We start from the raw sequence: 16,006 nt of genomic DNA, 5'->3' as shown, positions 1-16,006 counted from the left end.
AATTTCTCTTAAAATGCTCACTCCACTACTAAATTACATATTTTTCATTAGATAGTTTATTGCTAACTTGAAATATTTTATATATCAATTAAAATATAGGTAACTTTAAAATGTTGATAATTTATTTTTAAGCTAAATAAGATGAAAGTTTTATTTTTAAGCTAAACAAGAGGAAATTTTTGTTTTTAAGTTATATAAGATGGAAATTTTATTTAAAGCTAAATAAGATGAAAGTTTAATTTTAAAAACACGTGGCACAATCATGGAAATGCATAAATAAAAATATTTAAGTTAAATAAGATGAAAATTTTATTTTTAGGGATGAGTAACTAAAGCTCGCAAAGAAAATATAAATAATAATAATAATAATAATAATAAGGTGGAGGGTATCTTTATAAACAAACAACTTATTGTTAGAAATTATACAATGAATATAATTAAAATGGCCTAAAATGCCCTCGAATTATTGAAAATAGTTCAAAAATGCCTTCATCCATCTATTGGGCCTAAAATACCATTGACATTCACGTTTAGGTAGCGGAAATGGGCATTTTAGTCCCAATATATGGATGAGGGGCACTTTTATACCATTTTCAATAGTTCGAGGGTATTTTAGGCCTTTTTTCGTAACTAAAATTATGTTACATAAATTTTGATTTATAGTAATTTTAAATAATTAAATTTTAACCAATAGATTACTGCCACGTGTTTAAAAAATTAATCAAATTATTTAATTAAAATTTTGTTAAATAAATTTTAATTTATAATTAATTTTAAATAATTAAATTGTAATCAAGAGATGGACACCACGTGTTTCAAAAAAGTATTCAATTTATTTAATTAAAATTTTTGTTAAATAAATTTTGATTTATAATTAATTTTAAATAATTAAATTGTAACCAATAGATGACTGCCACGTGTTTAAAAAATTATTCAAATTATTTAATTAAAATTTTGTTAAATAAATTTTGATTTATAATTAATTTTAAATAATTAAATTGTAACCAATAGATAACCACCGTGTATTAAAAAAATTATTCAATTTTTTTAATTAAAATTTTGTTAAATAAAATGTCATTTTTGGACCTAAAGATGGATGGCAAGGGCATTAATATAATTTTTTTAAATACGTAGTGGTCATCTACTGGTGACAATTTAATTATTTAAAATTAATTATAAATCAAAATTTATTTAACAGACTTTTAATTATGGAAAAGGACCTAAAATGTGAACTATTGAAAATGGTACAAAAATGTCTCTCATCCATATATTGGGCCTAAAATGCCTTTTTTCGTTAAAGAAAATGTCATTTTTGGACCTAAAGGTGAATGTCAAGGGCATTTTAAGACCAATAGATGGGTGAAGGGCATTTTTGTATTATTTCCAATAGTCCAAGGACATTTTAGGCTCTTTTCCGTTTTGACTATGACCAACCAAACAAGCAATAAAAACTAGTTTCAGCATAACTAATCACAGCATAACCTATATCCAAAGCATAACCTATATCCAAACCAAACGATTCATTAGAGAAGTCTTGCAAATTATTCTAAAAATAGCTTAAATTACACCTAACAAGCTATACCAAATCCTGCAATAAATCAAAAATAGTTGAAATCGTAAAAAAAAAAAAAACACCTCTATGTGAGTTCATGTTAATTTTTTTTTTCCACAGTTGTGTAAAATATAACAATCAGAATTGTTGAGTATTTGATGGAGTTAAAATGTGCTCACTTTTAGCAAGTTTAAAGTGCCAAGACAACTCAATTCCTTTCTGGTGCAATAAAGGGACAAGTAAGGACAGATACTCATAATACACAACAAAATTGAGGCTGCTTCTTATTTACTGCCAAGGCAAATTATATTTTGTCAGAGTGGTGTAAAACATTTGTGATTGTGAAGTAAAGGGTAAGATTTTATAACCATAGAATTGACAACTTCCACAAACCTTTTGATGTCACATAGTACTATCATCCAGTGGATAATAAAGCAGAAGAAGAAGAGAGGTGATGAGCTAAATAATAAATTGATTACTAGGGAATAAAAAACGAAGCCGTTGGCTATGTCACCTTGCAAGTTACAAAAGACAGTCAAAGCCCAATCCACAATTTATGCCTCCTATTCTACTTCCAAATTGTTAGTTATGTGTAATCCTGCCATCTAACAGATAACTAAAACTACACCACTCTATTTATACAATAATTTAGTTTGGGGGGGAGAGAACATAAAATAACCAGTAACTTCACGCCCCTATTCCAAATTTAGATCTTCTAGGCCCCCAGCTCAGAGATTCACCCTAATCCATTCATACCGGCCAGAAAGCGGTGAATCATTTGCCACATCAAAGTTGTACCTAGTGGGTGAAATGGACAAATTCACACATTAGTTCGACATACACGATTGTAAAATGTGTTTAAATATGACAACATCCAAGAGAAAATGACGACATACTTCTCCATAAAAAGGCGCTGCTGTTGCTGTTCAGCAAAGGTGAAAAATTCCTCGATTTCATGAGCTGAAGGGATATTTCTAAGGATAAAGTTCCTTGTTATTTGAGTTGTTGTGTTTAACTCTGTTCGCCTTGTCGCAGAACCAGGGTTGACCATAGCATCCACCTCCCTCACCAGGCTGCAAGGTTTGCTTTCTCTACTGCTTCATTTATACAAGAAAGAATAAATACATAACTATAAGTTACAAGACCATATGCAAGTAATGAGTGAGTGAAAACAAGAAATTCTGCTGGAACCACAATAAGAGAAATCACTGCCAATTTGTTTATTTTCATCTGTTGAAGATCTACGTAACAACAAGTCAACAACAAACCCAATGTAGTCCCTAAAGAAGGTAGAGTGTACACAGATTTAATCCCTATCTGATCTTCCACGCCACCAAAAAAGGGACAATAAAGTTATAAAATATTACTAGTACTAGTTTCCATGCAATGTAAGACAGAAAATAATACACACGGGATGAAAAGGGATATCCTATTTTTAACCTAGAATATTGTTGAAGACTTTGCCTTGGCTTACTCTACATATGCGACCCCACGACTAGGACATGTCATGAGAAAAAGCACATAGTGCAAGAAAAAGTAATCAATGGCTTTATAAGCTTAAATATTTTTCTATATTACAAATATATCCATGACCACCAAACCCTAATTTCTTCTTTTTCTTTCCCCATTTTACTAAACACAATACATCCTTTAGTACATCAGAATAAACAGATAGCTCTGTCACAGCGCTTAAGAAAATGATACTAGACAAAAAAAGAAGAGAATATCCAACTTGTTATCAGAACAACTAAGATCCAATTAATTAAGAAATCTAGACCAAACTTCATTTTTCACTTACTAGTTTACTTTAGGGAAAACAAAACTTGGAAAGCAAAAGAAGAAAAAGGTCCAACAATAGAAAAAGTTTGGGGCTCCCATTTAAATTTAAAAAAGAAGAACAGTAGCAGAAACAGGGCATTATGCTGCATTTATAGAAATTTCTCACTATTTTTGCAATGTTTTGCTCTTTCTAACACCAAATGGTAGTAAGTCCATTCAGAAGGTTGTATACCATAGGATACAAGAAATGCCTATTACTCACTAAAATTCTTTTCATGTAGAGATCCAAAAGATAAGCAAATTCTTCCTTATCAAAGAATAAGAATAGATGAATAAAAAAGGTTTAAGCTTCGTAAGTAACACAAGATCACAATTGACCGCCTTGTCCATATATGTTAACCTGAATATAACACGAGAAGAAAGTGCAACAAGATATCCAAGTTCCCAAAGAAGTGAAGCTACAAACAAAATCAGGCAAGAAGGGCCTAGAAACAATATGAAGAAGAAGAAGAGGGAAAAGGCAAAGGAATTAAGGAACAAAACCGAAAATTCATATTTTCCTTGACCACAAGAGAGAAAACTTACAAAGCAAACATTTTTTTTGGATAAATTAAGAGTTTATAACTAAATAAATGAAGAGAAAGAAGAATGTGAGAAACAGAAAAAAGAAGAAGAAGATGCAATGGAATACTAAAAGCATCATACTCTTCAAACTTTAACGAGATGCTTTCCACAAAAACTGAAAAAGGAGAAGAAAAGTGGTACCCACGAATGCAACACCAAAAGAGAGTCTTTTTCCGTGAATGTAACTGTGATAGGGCCCTCCCTTTCAAACAAAAGCATTTACAGCTTCAAACAAGGGAGAGGAGGGGGGAAGCGCACAGAGGAAAGATTCCCCTTTAGAAGTTGAGAAAGAAAGAAATCAACTTCGCTCTTTTCCCGCCTTAAACCCATCTAAACCCCTAAAGCATACATATTAAATGAAAAACAACTAGAAGTAAGCATAATACTAGTTGAGTTGAGTTGATAATGATGCATCGAAAGAGGAAGAGATTTATTTATACCTTTCTCTGTGTTGAAAATCAAGAGTATTGTCTCCAAATGAGATTTCAGCATCCACATCCTCTGTTACCCGACCTTTTTGGGTAATTGAAACTGACCCAACAGAAGCAGATTGTGGGTGTTCCTGGGGGTTCGAGAGTGGTTTGTGAAGGCGGCGGGAGCGAAGTTGAAGGTAACAAGAGTCAGAAGCAGAGGGTGGTGTTGAAGAAGATTGAAGTGATAGAGTTCTTGCTCTAGTGCGAACACCAAGAGAGGGCTCCATGACTGCAACATCACCAGTAATTTTAGCTTTTCTCAAGTATTTTCCCATGATTTGATTTGAGAGGGAAAAGGCGTTGATTTTGTAAAGGGGAGACGGGGAGGGAAAGGGGCAAACAGAGGGGTGAGTTTTAGGTGTAGTTAGGGTTGAAACGGGATACTTATGATTCATCAATCAACAGTAACGTTAACCATTTTTCTTTTCTTTTTTATTTATATATATTCTATTCTTTATACTCCTTCTTTTTCCTTCCTTCACTTTTAATTATCTTATATTTTATTCTATTTATCACTTTTATCATATTAACAAAAACATAATTATTAGTTTACTATTTTACTTTTAATATTCAGTAATTAATTATTCACCAAATTATTTTATAAAATTTAAGACTTAAACATTAATAAACATGATTATTATGGTAAGTTACTTATATTAGTCATTATTTTTTCAAGGGTCGGACAAAGTTTAAATTGGAAGTTTGACCGGTGGAGTAACTATTTTCTAACAAATCAAGTTATTACACTTTAACAATTTTTTTTTTTTGAATAATGGTTTTCAAAATTAATTCCTTTATTTAACTAATTTTTGAAGAAAAATTACGTTGAAAATATATCCTCACAATGTTGCATACTACTACATTTTCGACCGTTATTCACTTGTGTACTAGTACTATCAAGGAAAAATGATTTTTTTAGTCAATTAAAAAATATTAATTTTTTTTATAAAATAATAATAATAATAATATATTTTAATATATAAAATCTAAAAATATCATTTTTTTATTCAATGTATAAGTGGGCAAAAGATCTCAGTTTATCATACTATTATTAGTGGCCAGCTTCAATACTAATCTTTTACATAATACTCTCTATTTCAATTTGTTGTTTGTATTATTTTGACTTTAGCACTAAATTTAAGAACTGAAAAAAGATTTTTGAATCTTATAGTATTCAATTAAATATATGTTACGTGTACCAACAACAACAATTACATATTCAGTGAAATTTTAATAAGTGGGGTCTGCGGAAAATAGAGTGTACGTAGATCTTACCACTATCTCGTATAGGTAGAGAGGCTGTTACCGAAAGACCTTCGCCTCAAGTGCATCAAACCTAAGTACAAAAAGAATAAAACAATGAAGAAGCATAGTAGTTAATAAGAAAAACAGTGTAAAGTCTACAAGAAAGAACAGTAACATCAGCAAATAGTGTGATAATCGAAACACAATAAACAACATATGACAAGAACTACAAAGGTACGACTAGAACTACACACCAACCTTCGCAAGGCAAGACAACACTCTACCCCTGCCAACCTTCTAACCTAATACACAACCTCCACTCCTTCCTATTTAGAGTCATATCTTCTGTAATATGAAGTTGCATTATGTCATATCTAATCACCTCTCCCCACTACTTTTTGTCCTACCTCTATCCCTTCGAGTTCCCCCTACCACCAACCTCTCACACCTACTCACTAGAGTGTCAGCTCACCTCCTCTACATATGTCCAAACCATCTCAATCTCATTTTTCTCATCTTGTCCGCGATAGAAATCATTTCCACCTTCTCCTGAATAACCTCATTCCTAATCTTGTCGCTCCTAATATGCCTACACATCTATCTCAAAATCCTCATCTCCGTAACATGTATCTTCTAAACAAATGAGCTCTTGACTGGACAATACTCCATCACATACAACAAGGAAGGTCTCACCACCACTCTATAGAACTTACCTTTAAGTTTAAGTGGTACCTTCATATTACACAAGACTTCAAAGGCAAGCCTCTATTTCATCTATGTCGCTCCAATATGATGTGTGAAATCATTGTTGATGTCCCCACTACTATAGATTATGAACTCAAGATACTTAAAACTTTCTCTCTTGGGAATAGTTTTTGTGGCAAGCCTTACTTCCACGTCCGCTTTATCCAACATCACACTGAATTTGTACCTCAAATAATCTATTTTGGTCCTATTCAATCTGAACCCTTTGGACTCCATAGTTTGTCTAGAAATCTCCAACCTAGCATTAACATTGTCTCGAGTCTCATTAATCAGTACTATAACATCCGCAAATAACATACACCAAGGAACCTCCTCGAGAATAGATAGTTTTATCTCATCCATGACCAAGTAAAATAAGAAAGGACTGAGAACTGATCTCTAGTGCAACCCATCTCAAGTGGAAAATCCTCCAAGTCTTCTCTATCGTTCTAACCCTAGTATTGGCTCCATCATACATGTCTTTTATCACCTTAATATAAATCATTGGGACACCTCTTGCCATTAAGTACCTCTAGAGGACATCCATCGAGATTTTGTCATAAGCCTTTTTAAGGTCAATGAACATCATATATAGTCCCTCTTCCTTTTAGTATATTTTCCCACCAATCTCCACACAAGATGGATGTCTTCAATGGTCGATTGTCCCGGCATGAATCCAAATTATTTCTCGAAAATGAACACCCTCTCCTCCCACTGTTTTCTCTTAAACCTTTATAGTGTGGCTTAGCAATTTGATGCCCTTGTAGGTTACAGTTTTGAATATCACTCTTGTTCTTGTACAATAAAACCATTGAACTCCACTTCTATTCATGGAGCATTTTTCGTGTCTTCAAAATAGCATTAAAAAATCCAATCAACCACTACATACTTGTTTTGTCTGTGCATTTCTAAAAATCCACCGAAATCTCATCGGGTTTCGTCGCTCTTTCCATGTTCAACCTACTAATAGCATATTTAACATCCTTAACCCTAAAATACCTACAATACCTGAAGTCCTACAGTATTTTTGAGTGCGCCAAATCACCCGACACAATATCTTTGTCGCCTGCTTCGTTTAAGAGTTTGTGAAAGTATGCTTGCCATCTTTGCTTACTGGCGGTCTCTTTCACCAACACCTTGTCTCTCTCATTCTTGATACACTTCACTTGATCCAAGTTGCAAGCCTTTTTCTCTCTCTTTTTTACGAGCTTCTACAATTTTCTATCCCCACCATTTTCCCATAGCTCGACATACAAGCGTTCGAAAGTTGTAGTCTTAGCCATTGTAACCGCTAATTTAGCTTTTGTACTCATCATCTTATAGACTTTCTTAAGCGTGTGCTTTTTTTACTCTTCCACACATTAACCATCTTTGTATATGCAACCTTCATTACTTTCACTTTTTCCTTGAAATTCTCCTTTACACCACCAATATCCTTGATAACCACCAAAAGTTACCTTTCGATATCTCTAGCACCTTCATAACTTCTTTCTTAATGTAACTAGTTGTCTTATCCCACATGGTGTTCATATCCCCTCTTCTACTCCATGCCACTATTTAAATTAGTTTCTCCTCCTTCTCTCGAGAAAGGGCAGGGTCAAGTCACCCCATTTAATCCTCGATCGGTCATATAAGGCGTCTTTCTTCAATTCATCTTAATATCCAAGTCTATCACCAAAAGCTTGTGTTGGGTAGTAAGATTCTCACTCGGGATAACCTTGCAATCCTTACAAAGACCCTCTACCACCCTTCCTAAGGAGTAAGTAATATATCTAGGTCTTAGCTTCCGTGCTACAAAAGGTAACCAAATGGTTCTCCCTCTTCGGAAAGTATGAGTTAGCAATTATCAATTCAAAAGCTTTCGCAAAATCAAGAAGCAAAGCTCCATCTCTATTTCTTTCTCCAAAATCAAAGCCTCCATGAACATCATCAAAGCCACTAGAAGTTGCCCCAATTTGATTATTAAAATCTTTCACGACCCAAGCCTAGGGCCTTGACGTAACATGGAGAATGAGGAACCCGAAAGTACCTTAAACAAGTCTCTTACCATTCTTTTAGCCTTTCATAGGTAATGACAATAAAAAATAAGCGGAAATGATAATAGTAAATCTTCAACTTATATATGTCCAATAATACCTCTAACTTTTAGATTTAACGGGGCTAAGACAAGTCTCTAGCTCACCCTCAATCATAATAGAAAGAAATGACATAGTAAGTGTCTAAAGATCTCAACATATGATAAGATAGAAAGATAAATGAGTATTGTTCTCGGAACATGGGAACTCACTAAAAGTAGCCTTCAAACAAAATCTCAACTAGCCACGTGGAGAAGAATGAGGAGGAACATCGGTCCCTACATCGTGTTATCATATAGGCAAAAAAGTATGTGTTAGTACTTTGAATGTACTAAGTATGTAGGCATGCTCGAATGAGATAAGACTTAGGGGGTGTTAAATTATCTCCCTCTTGGGAACATTCATCCTCGAATGAGATAAGACTTAGCTTGAGTAGAGTAGAGTGTAAACCAACAACCTATCATTAATAGTGTAATTTAAAACATCGTTCGAAATATATTTCATAATTTTGCATACATATGACTAGAAAAGTTGAAATGCAAGGATTTCAAGTAATTGAGCAAGGAAAACTTAATACCTTAGGTTTGGGTAGAGGGAAAAAGATGAGGGTATCGCTTAATCATAGCCGCTTCCGCTTTCATGTAGCATTTTCTACTTGTTGATTCCTCCAAAGGACTTTAACAGATGCAACTTCTTTGTTCCTCAATTTCTTAACTTGCCGATCCAAAATTTTAACTGGAACTTCTTCATAGGTCAAGTTTTCTTCAACATTCACTTCTCCCAAAGGAATAATGGAACAAGGAGCACCCACACATTTTCTCAACATAGATACATGGAACATCGGATGAACCATGGCCATTTCTAATGGCAACTCCAACTCATACGCAACCTTGCCAACACATCTCATGATTCTATAAGGCCCTACATACCTAGGGCTCAATTTTTCTTTCCTACCAAACTAAACCACACCCTTCATGGGTGAAACCTTCAGATACACCAAATCACCCATATTAAACGCAAGATCCCTTCTTCTAGTGTCGAAATAGGACTTTTGATGACTTTGAGCCATATTCAACCTTTCTCTAATGATATTCACCTTCTTTAAAGCATCAAGTACCAAATTGGGGCCCAACAAGGTTATCTCACCTACTTTGAACCAACCAATCAGGGATCTACATTATCTCCCATACAAAGTCTCAAACGGCGCCATCTCAATATTTGAGTTGTAACTATTATTATAGGTAAACTCGATGAGTGGTAGATGATCATCCCAATTTCCTCTAAACTCCAACACACAAGCCCTTAACATATCCTCTAGTGTTTGAATCATCCTTTCATCTTGCCCATCAGTTTGAGGATGGAATGTGGTGCTCAATTTTACCTTAGTGACGATGCCCTTTTGAAACGATCTCCAAAAAAGAAAAGTGAATTAGGTACAATGATCTGAAATAATGGATAACATCACACCATGCAACCTCACCAACTCCCGAATATACAACTTGGCATAGTCTTTGGCACTATGGGAAGTCTTAACCGGTAGGAACTGAGCCGACTTAGTCATTCTATCAATAATTACCCATATCAAATCATGACACTTTCGGGTATGAGGCAAATTTACTATAAAATCCATATGCACATCTTTCCACTTCCAAGTAAGAATTTCAATGTCTTAGGCTAGGCCACTCGACCTTTGATATTTAGCCTTCACTTGTTGGCAATTCAAATATTCAGACATGATCCTTTCTATGTCCTACTTCATGCCACCCCACTAATAGATCTCTTTTAAGTCTTGGTACATTTTTATTGAACCGGGATTAATAGAGTATGTAGAGTTATGAGCCTCCATCAAGATCAAGCTCCTTAGACCATCCACATCCAAAACACATAGCCGACCTTGGTCGTATAGCACCCCATTTCCCCCTTGAAAAAAGACCTCTACCTTATTTTTCTTCACCAACTTCTTTAATTCAATAAACGTCGGGTCAAGATCTTACTTTGACTTAACATCCACCACCAAAGAGGATTTGTACCCATTTTGAACAACCATACCACTATCATCGGTACTACATAATTTCACCCCTAATCTAGCCAATTGGTGAACATCTTTCACCAACTCCCTCTTCCCTTTATCAACATGGGTCACACTCCCCATAGATACTGTACTAAGTCCATCGACAACCATATTGGCTTTACCTGGAAGATAGTGCACACTCATATCATAGTCTTTGAGGAATTCTAGCCACCTCTTTCGCCTTAGATTAAGGTCCTTTTGGGTGAACACATATTGAAGACTTTTATTGTCACGAATCAAGCCTAGGGTCTATACATGACACGGTGAATGAGGAACTTGAAGTTACCTCATCTAAGCCTCTTAGCATTCATTTAGCCTTTCATTAGTAACAACAATAAATATCAAGCGAAAGAAAAAAAGGGAAAGTGGGACTAAAAGAGAAGATTATAAAATAAGAGTCATTATCAACCTTAGATCATCATACATTTAGTCCAAACATACCTCTACTAATAGATTTGGCGGGGGCTAAGACATGTCCCTAGATCACTATCAAATAAATAAAAAAATAAAGTACCAAAATAGGTATCTTAATGCCTCAACATAACATATGCTAGAAAGAAGAGAATTATTTTCCCCGAAACAAAGGGAACTCACCAAAGTTGCCTTCAAATGATCCGAACTAACCACATGGAGGAGGAACACCGGTCCCTACATGGTGATATCATGTAGGCAAAAAAGTATACATTAGTATTTTGAACATACTAAGTATGTAGGCATGCAACATGATAAAAATATTAAGACATTCGTAAGATAAAATACCTAAGTGAATGCATGCACGAGTAATCAAGTTGATAGCATTTAAATGATACATATGTGGGAAGATGACTATAACCGACATTTAAGACCATGCAAGCTATTACATGTAATCCAACATAACCCCAATATTGGCGGGGAGAATAATTGCCGGGTAGAACTCCATTTAATTTATATTCATTTATTTAACATCTAGTGGCTACAAAGGCCTAGACTACAAGGGTTCTTATGATGGCACGTAGTTAATGCAACATAAGACTTTACTTAAGGACCCCTTCGGTTGAGTCCCCATCTACATGCTATATTCGGTGCTAAGTCAAATCCTACGGAATAGTATGATACTTCAAAAATAGTCATATCATATAGCTTGAGAATTCAAATATCACACTCGGTAGAATATCTCATTAAAACCTTTGGTTTATAATATCACCATGGCTGCCATGCCCTATTTACCATCCTATTAATGTACCTTGATTTATAAGAAAATTAGGTCTACAATCAGTAATGGTATTCCAGGTACCATGCTAATCGGACCTCCTTTTTTGGAATAATGTTCAAAAGCATTGACGGCATATAGGGATATCATACATGTCATATCATAACCTTAAAAATTTCATTTGATTCAATTTGAGTATTGTCCTTTTACATTGAAACCTTACTTTGGCTAAGAAGTCCTTTTCATCAATCAATCATTTTAATAAAGACTCCCCTTCATAAGCATTTACTTCATAATATTCTATGGAGTCAAACTTCATTTCAACTTTACTTCATCAGAAGAAACTAGGTGGGTTCATTTTGTAAAACCCTTCCAATGCCTTTAAAGAATTCTTGCATGCATGTGAGTAATGGAAATGCATAAGATACACATTCTAAAATAAACCCACCATATATGTATTAAAACTCTTTTCAAGCCTTCATATAGACACTTTAATATCATCATAACTTCATTAAATCAAGAGTCAATATTCATCAATATATGTAAAGAAACTTCAACTATATCATAATCTATGCATTTAAAGTTATCATGTAAAAGCCCATAAGATTTCATCATTTTGAATGAAAATACTAGAATGAGAAACATTTGGGCTCCATGGGTGGAAGGACCCATGGATGAAAACCCACATACCTTGCTTGAATTCACTAGGAATTGAAGAAGAACCTTGAAGAAGTTGGAAACCCTAGCTTGAATTTGGAGAGAAATCTTGAGGGAACTTGTGAGTTCTTGCCTTGGTGGTTTTTGAGAGAATGGAGTGAATAGAAGGGGTTCTTGAAGAGAAGAGTATTTTCATACTTTGAACTTGGCCATAAAAGTGTCTAGGTTCATTAAATAGACCTTTAAAAAAGACATAATTGCCCTTCATTAAATTTGGAAAATTAGCGCTATGAGACCCCTATACGGGTCGTCATTGAAACGATGAGTCATGTAAATGACCCATCTTATAGACCTGAGAAAAGAGCCTACAAACATAGTCTCTGAAGTTTACGAACGACCATTGTATATGACCCGTCCTCAAGTAAATGACCTATTCTTGGGATCGTCCTGCAGGTCCCCAAAACTTTCAAAATTCAAGTCTCTGAAGTTTATGAATGACTCGTGTATATGACCCGTTCTTCACGAAATAACCCATTTTCAAGGCTCGTACACTTGGACTTGAGGGGTACTTAAAACTTGGCCTCTGAACTTAGCCTATGAGGGGTTCCTACGACCCGTATTCTTGAGGACGACTTGTCCTAGAAGGTCGTAGAACCTCTCTTGAGGGATACTCTAATTTTCTTCTCAAAGGGTCACTCTACGACCCAACCTTATGAGCCGTAGAAGGTCCTACGAGCCGTAGAGGGGCTCATTCAGATGGATGGGTTAGAAATTTTGTGACTTTTCTCCTTGGTTTCAACTTTCTAACTTACGAGGTGATGACTAAGGGCTGGGAATTTAGAATTCTGTTAGTAGAGCCTGACTTACAATATCTCCCCCTTGGAAATATTCATCCTTGAATGAGATTAACTTACCTTAGAAAGGACACAGAAAGAGGACTATTAACCCAACATGAACAAAATGGCACATGCAATGCATAAAACATGAGATATTTAAACTTAGCATAAAACATGACTTTAAAATTTAACTTCATGAACATGCATGCATATGAGGGCGTAAGAAAACTGAAACATAGGAGTCGTAAACATTAAGCTTGAGTAACTTAGCACCTTAGACTTGAGTAGAATAAAAAATATGAGGGTAACATTTCATCATATCTGTTTCCGCTTCTCATGTAGTACTTTCAACTTATTGATTCCTCCATAGAACTTTAACAGATGCAACTTCTTTGTTTCTCAATCTCTTAACTTTTTGGTCTAAAATTTCAACCAAAACTCTTCATAGGTCAAGCTTTCTTCAACATTCACTACTTACAATGGGACGATGGAACTAGGATCACCCACACATTTTCTCAACATTGACACATGGAATACCAAGTGAACCGAGGCAAACTCTAATGACAAATCAAGTTCATAGGCCACCTTATCAATAAACCTTAGGATCCTACACCTCTATAGGAAAATTTTATCTCAAGAGTACTACTCCTAACCATCCCATTTAATCAAACCTCAATTCCTAATTGATTACATACCAAGCTTACATAGCAATGATTACATAGGTTCATAAAGTAAAATGAGATTACGAACCTACGAGGAGGAAAAGAGATTGACACATGGAAGCATAAGAGCATGCCTTATAGAAGTAGGGGAGAGTGCCACGTGGCAACATCTGGAGCAAGGGGGTGGACCCCTACCTACCATGTGGCAGCCTATGGTAGGAGGAAGGGATGTGTTGGCTGAATGAGGGCTTGACATGTGTCACCACTTAGGGCTTGACATGTTTCACCACTTAGAGGTTGGCATGTTCCACCCCCCTAAAGTATCCTATATATATATATATATATATATATATATGTTATGACTCATTCTTATCTATAAGAAATTCATTTATCTTCCTAGTTTAAGAGCCTTCTAGAGAAAGAAAGAAGAGAAGAAAAATCTAGAACTAGAGAGAGAGTAGGTTCGGCCAAGGAGAAAGAAAGGTAAGCCTCCAATTTTGTTATGTGAATTAATTATCTAGGGTAAACACAATGTTATTAAGATGTTATTAATGTAAATTTATGGTTTGGAGAAGCACCAAAATGTTAGCAAGCAACCACAAAGTTTTAGTTGCGCAAAAGGAACTTCTGAGGCAAGTTTTGGCGAGTTTGGCGGTTCTAGGCAAGGTAAGGTTTTCCTTTTCAAATTAGAGTTTATGATGATTTTATAAGGTATATTACATGTCTTAAATAAGGTTGGAAGTTTCAAAATTTCATAAGTATGCTTGACGTTAGAAATAAACTAAATTGAAGTCGTCATAGCTAAATCGAAGTCGCATAGGGTGTTGTGATTGTGGGCCGCAGTTGTATATGGTGTGGTTGTGTATTAAAGGGCTGTAAAGGGTTATAAAAAGTAAGTGGGTGCTTCTGGTTGCAGCCACATGACCCCCCATTTAGTATGGTTAAAGGTTTTATGAAATAAAGGTTAAAAACTCTATTTTGGTATCGTAGTTTTGAGCTAGTTGTTTGGAGTTGTATTGGGTAATGTTTAAATGATTTATTTATATATATGCTGCTATTTATTTTTGTTAGTATGGTTGTTGACATTTTTTCTGAGTGAAATCTCGGGGATGTTGAAGTTATAGTGGAGATGCTGCCCGATTTTCGGTAACTTTGGAACTAGTAACAAACTAGTCGAGGGTATTGGATAAGGAAATGATTCCTTTGGGTACTTGGTTATAGATTTGGAAATAGGAAAGCGAAAGGTCATTAACCTCAGTATTACCCTCATGTTATTAGGTCAAGGAGGTAACGAGGTGAGATGGATTACAGTTAATCCACAAAAGGTATGTGAAGCTTACCCTTTATTTCTTTTGGCATGTCTTAGCCTTATGTTATATATATACAAACTTGGGAGTCATTCCATTCATAAAGCTATGAGTATGAGTCAAGACCCTTATTCACTTCTGGATGTTATCACTCCTGCACTAAGTGGACTCATCGCCTTTCAAATCTTTTGTAGGATGAAGAGTAGTACATATAAGGCCTATCTTCTTCTTTCATTGAAATCACTTAAGGTAAGTGAAATGATGTCTGATATGAGTTTAGAGGTAATTCCATTTATAGGTTCCGAATATAATTCGTGACTCGTAGTCACTTTTGAATAGTAAGGGTTCTAAAGTAGTTAGATTACTACTCCTGAGCCACCTATATGTTGAATAGTAAGTGGAAATATAAGCTCCTATTCTGAAAGGCTCTAAGAGGATAAATGTCTCTGATTGTATAAATTGTATCTCTGATTGCATAAGTTATGTGTCTGATTGCATAAATTATGTCTTTGATTGCATAAAATGTGTGGTATTATCTTGGTACACGCCTGTGGTTCCTGAGGCCCGAATTGATGAAATCCCTAATAACATCTAAAGGGTACCTCGGAGAATTACTTTCCTAGTCTTCAATGACGGTTCACTTGACTGTTTCATTGAGTCTCAGGAGATGACCTAGTTATATATGGTTTCTCACTACTCTACTCGTACATACGATAAACCTTCTTTCACCAAGTCCTATAATGGGCCGGGAACGTTATAGTGCACAACTTTATTACTCCTTCACCGAGTCCT

General features: G+C 35.0%; 1 protein-coding gene across 2 annotated transcripts; it reads right to left on the bottom strand.

Moving 5' to 3' along the window:
- Positions 1 to 2,007: 2,007 nt before the first annotated feature.
- On the bottom strand, positions 2,008 to 4,810 carry LOC129881662 (cyclin-dependent kinase inhibitor 3-like). Of its 2 annotated transcripts, none has more exons than XM_055955788.1 (3): positions 4,396 to 4,810; positions 2,449 to 2,649; positions 2,008 to 2,350 (listed from the first exon to the last, which is right to left on the bottom strand). In XM_055955788.1, exons 1-3 carry the CDS (start codon positions 4,701 to 4,703, stop codon positions 2,281 to 2,283), a joined length of 579 nt encoding a protein of 192 aa, XP_055811763.1. In that variant the 5' UTR covers positions 4,704 to 4,810; the 3' UTR covers positions 2,008 to 2,280. The 2 variants fall into 2 exon arrangements, with proteins under 2 accessions (XP_055811763.1, XP_055811764.1); XM_055955789.1 differs by having other exon boundaries at positions 2,449 to 2,646; positions 4,396 to 4,805.
- Between the last annotated feature and the right edge of the window lie 11,196 nt (positions 4,811 to 16,006).

This window comes from Solanum dulcamara, chromosome 3 (genome assembly GCF_947179165.1).
Source record: "Solanum dulcamara chromosome 3, daSolDulc1.2, whole genome shotgun sequence".
In the NCBI taxonomy this organism is placed as follows: domain Eukaryota; kingdom Viridiplantae; phylum Streptophyta; class Magnoliopsida; order Solanales; family Solanaceae; genus Solanum; species Solanum dulcamara.
The sequence above is the reverse complement of the archived record's forward strand: the minus strand, read 5'-3'. Positions and strand labels throughout refer to the sequence as shown.

Bases quoted from the DNA above. Each gene is read 5' to 3' on its own strand.
- LOC129881662 (XM_055955788.1), bottom strand. From the start codon at position 4,703: ATGGGAAAATACTTGAGAAAAGCTAAAATTACTGGTGATGTTGCAGTC. The intron at 2,650-4,395 runs GTATAAATAAAT...GTATAAATGAAG, and splicing joins GATTTTCAACACAGAGAAAG to CAGTAGAGAAAGCAAACCTT. The intron at 2,351-2,448 runs GTATGTCGTCAT...TTCACCCACTAG, and splicing joins CAGCGCCTTTTTATGGAGAA to GTACAACTTTGATGTGGCAA.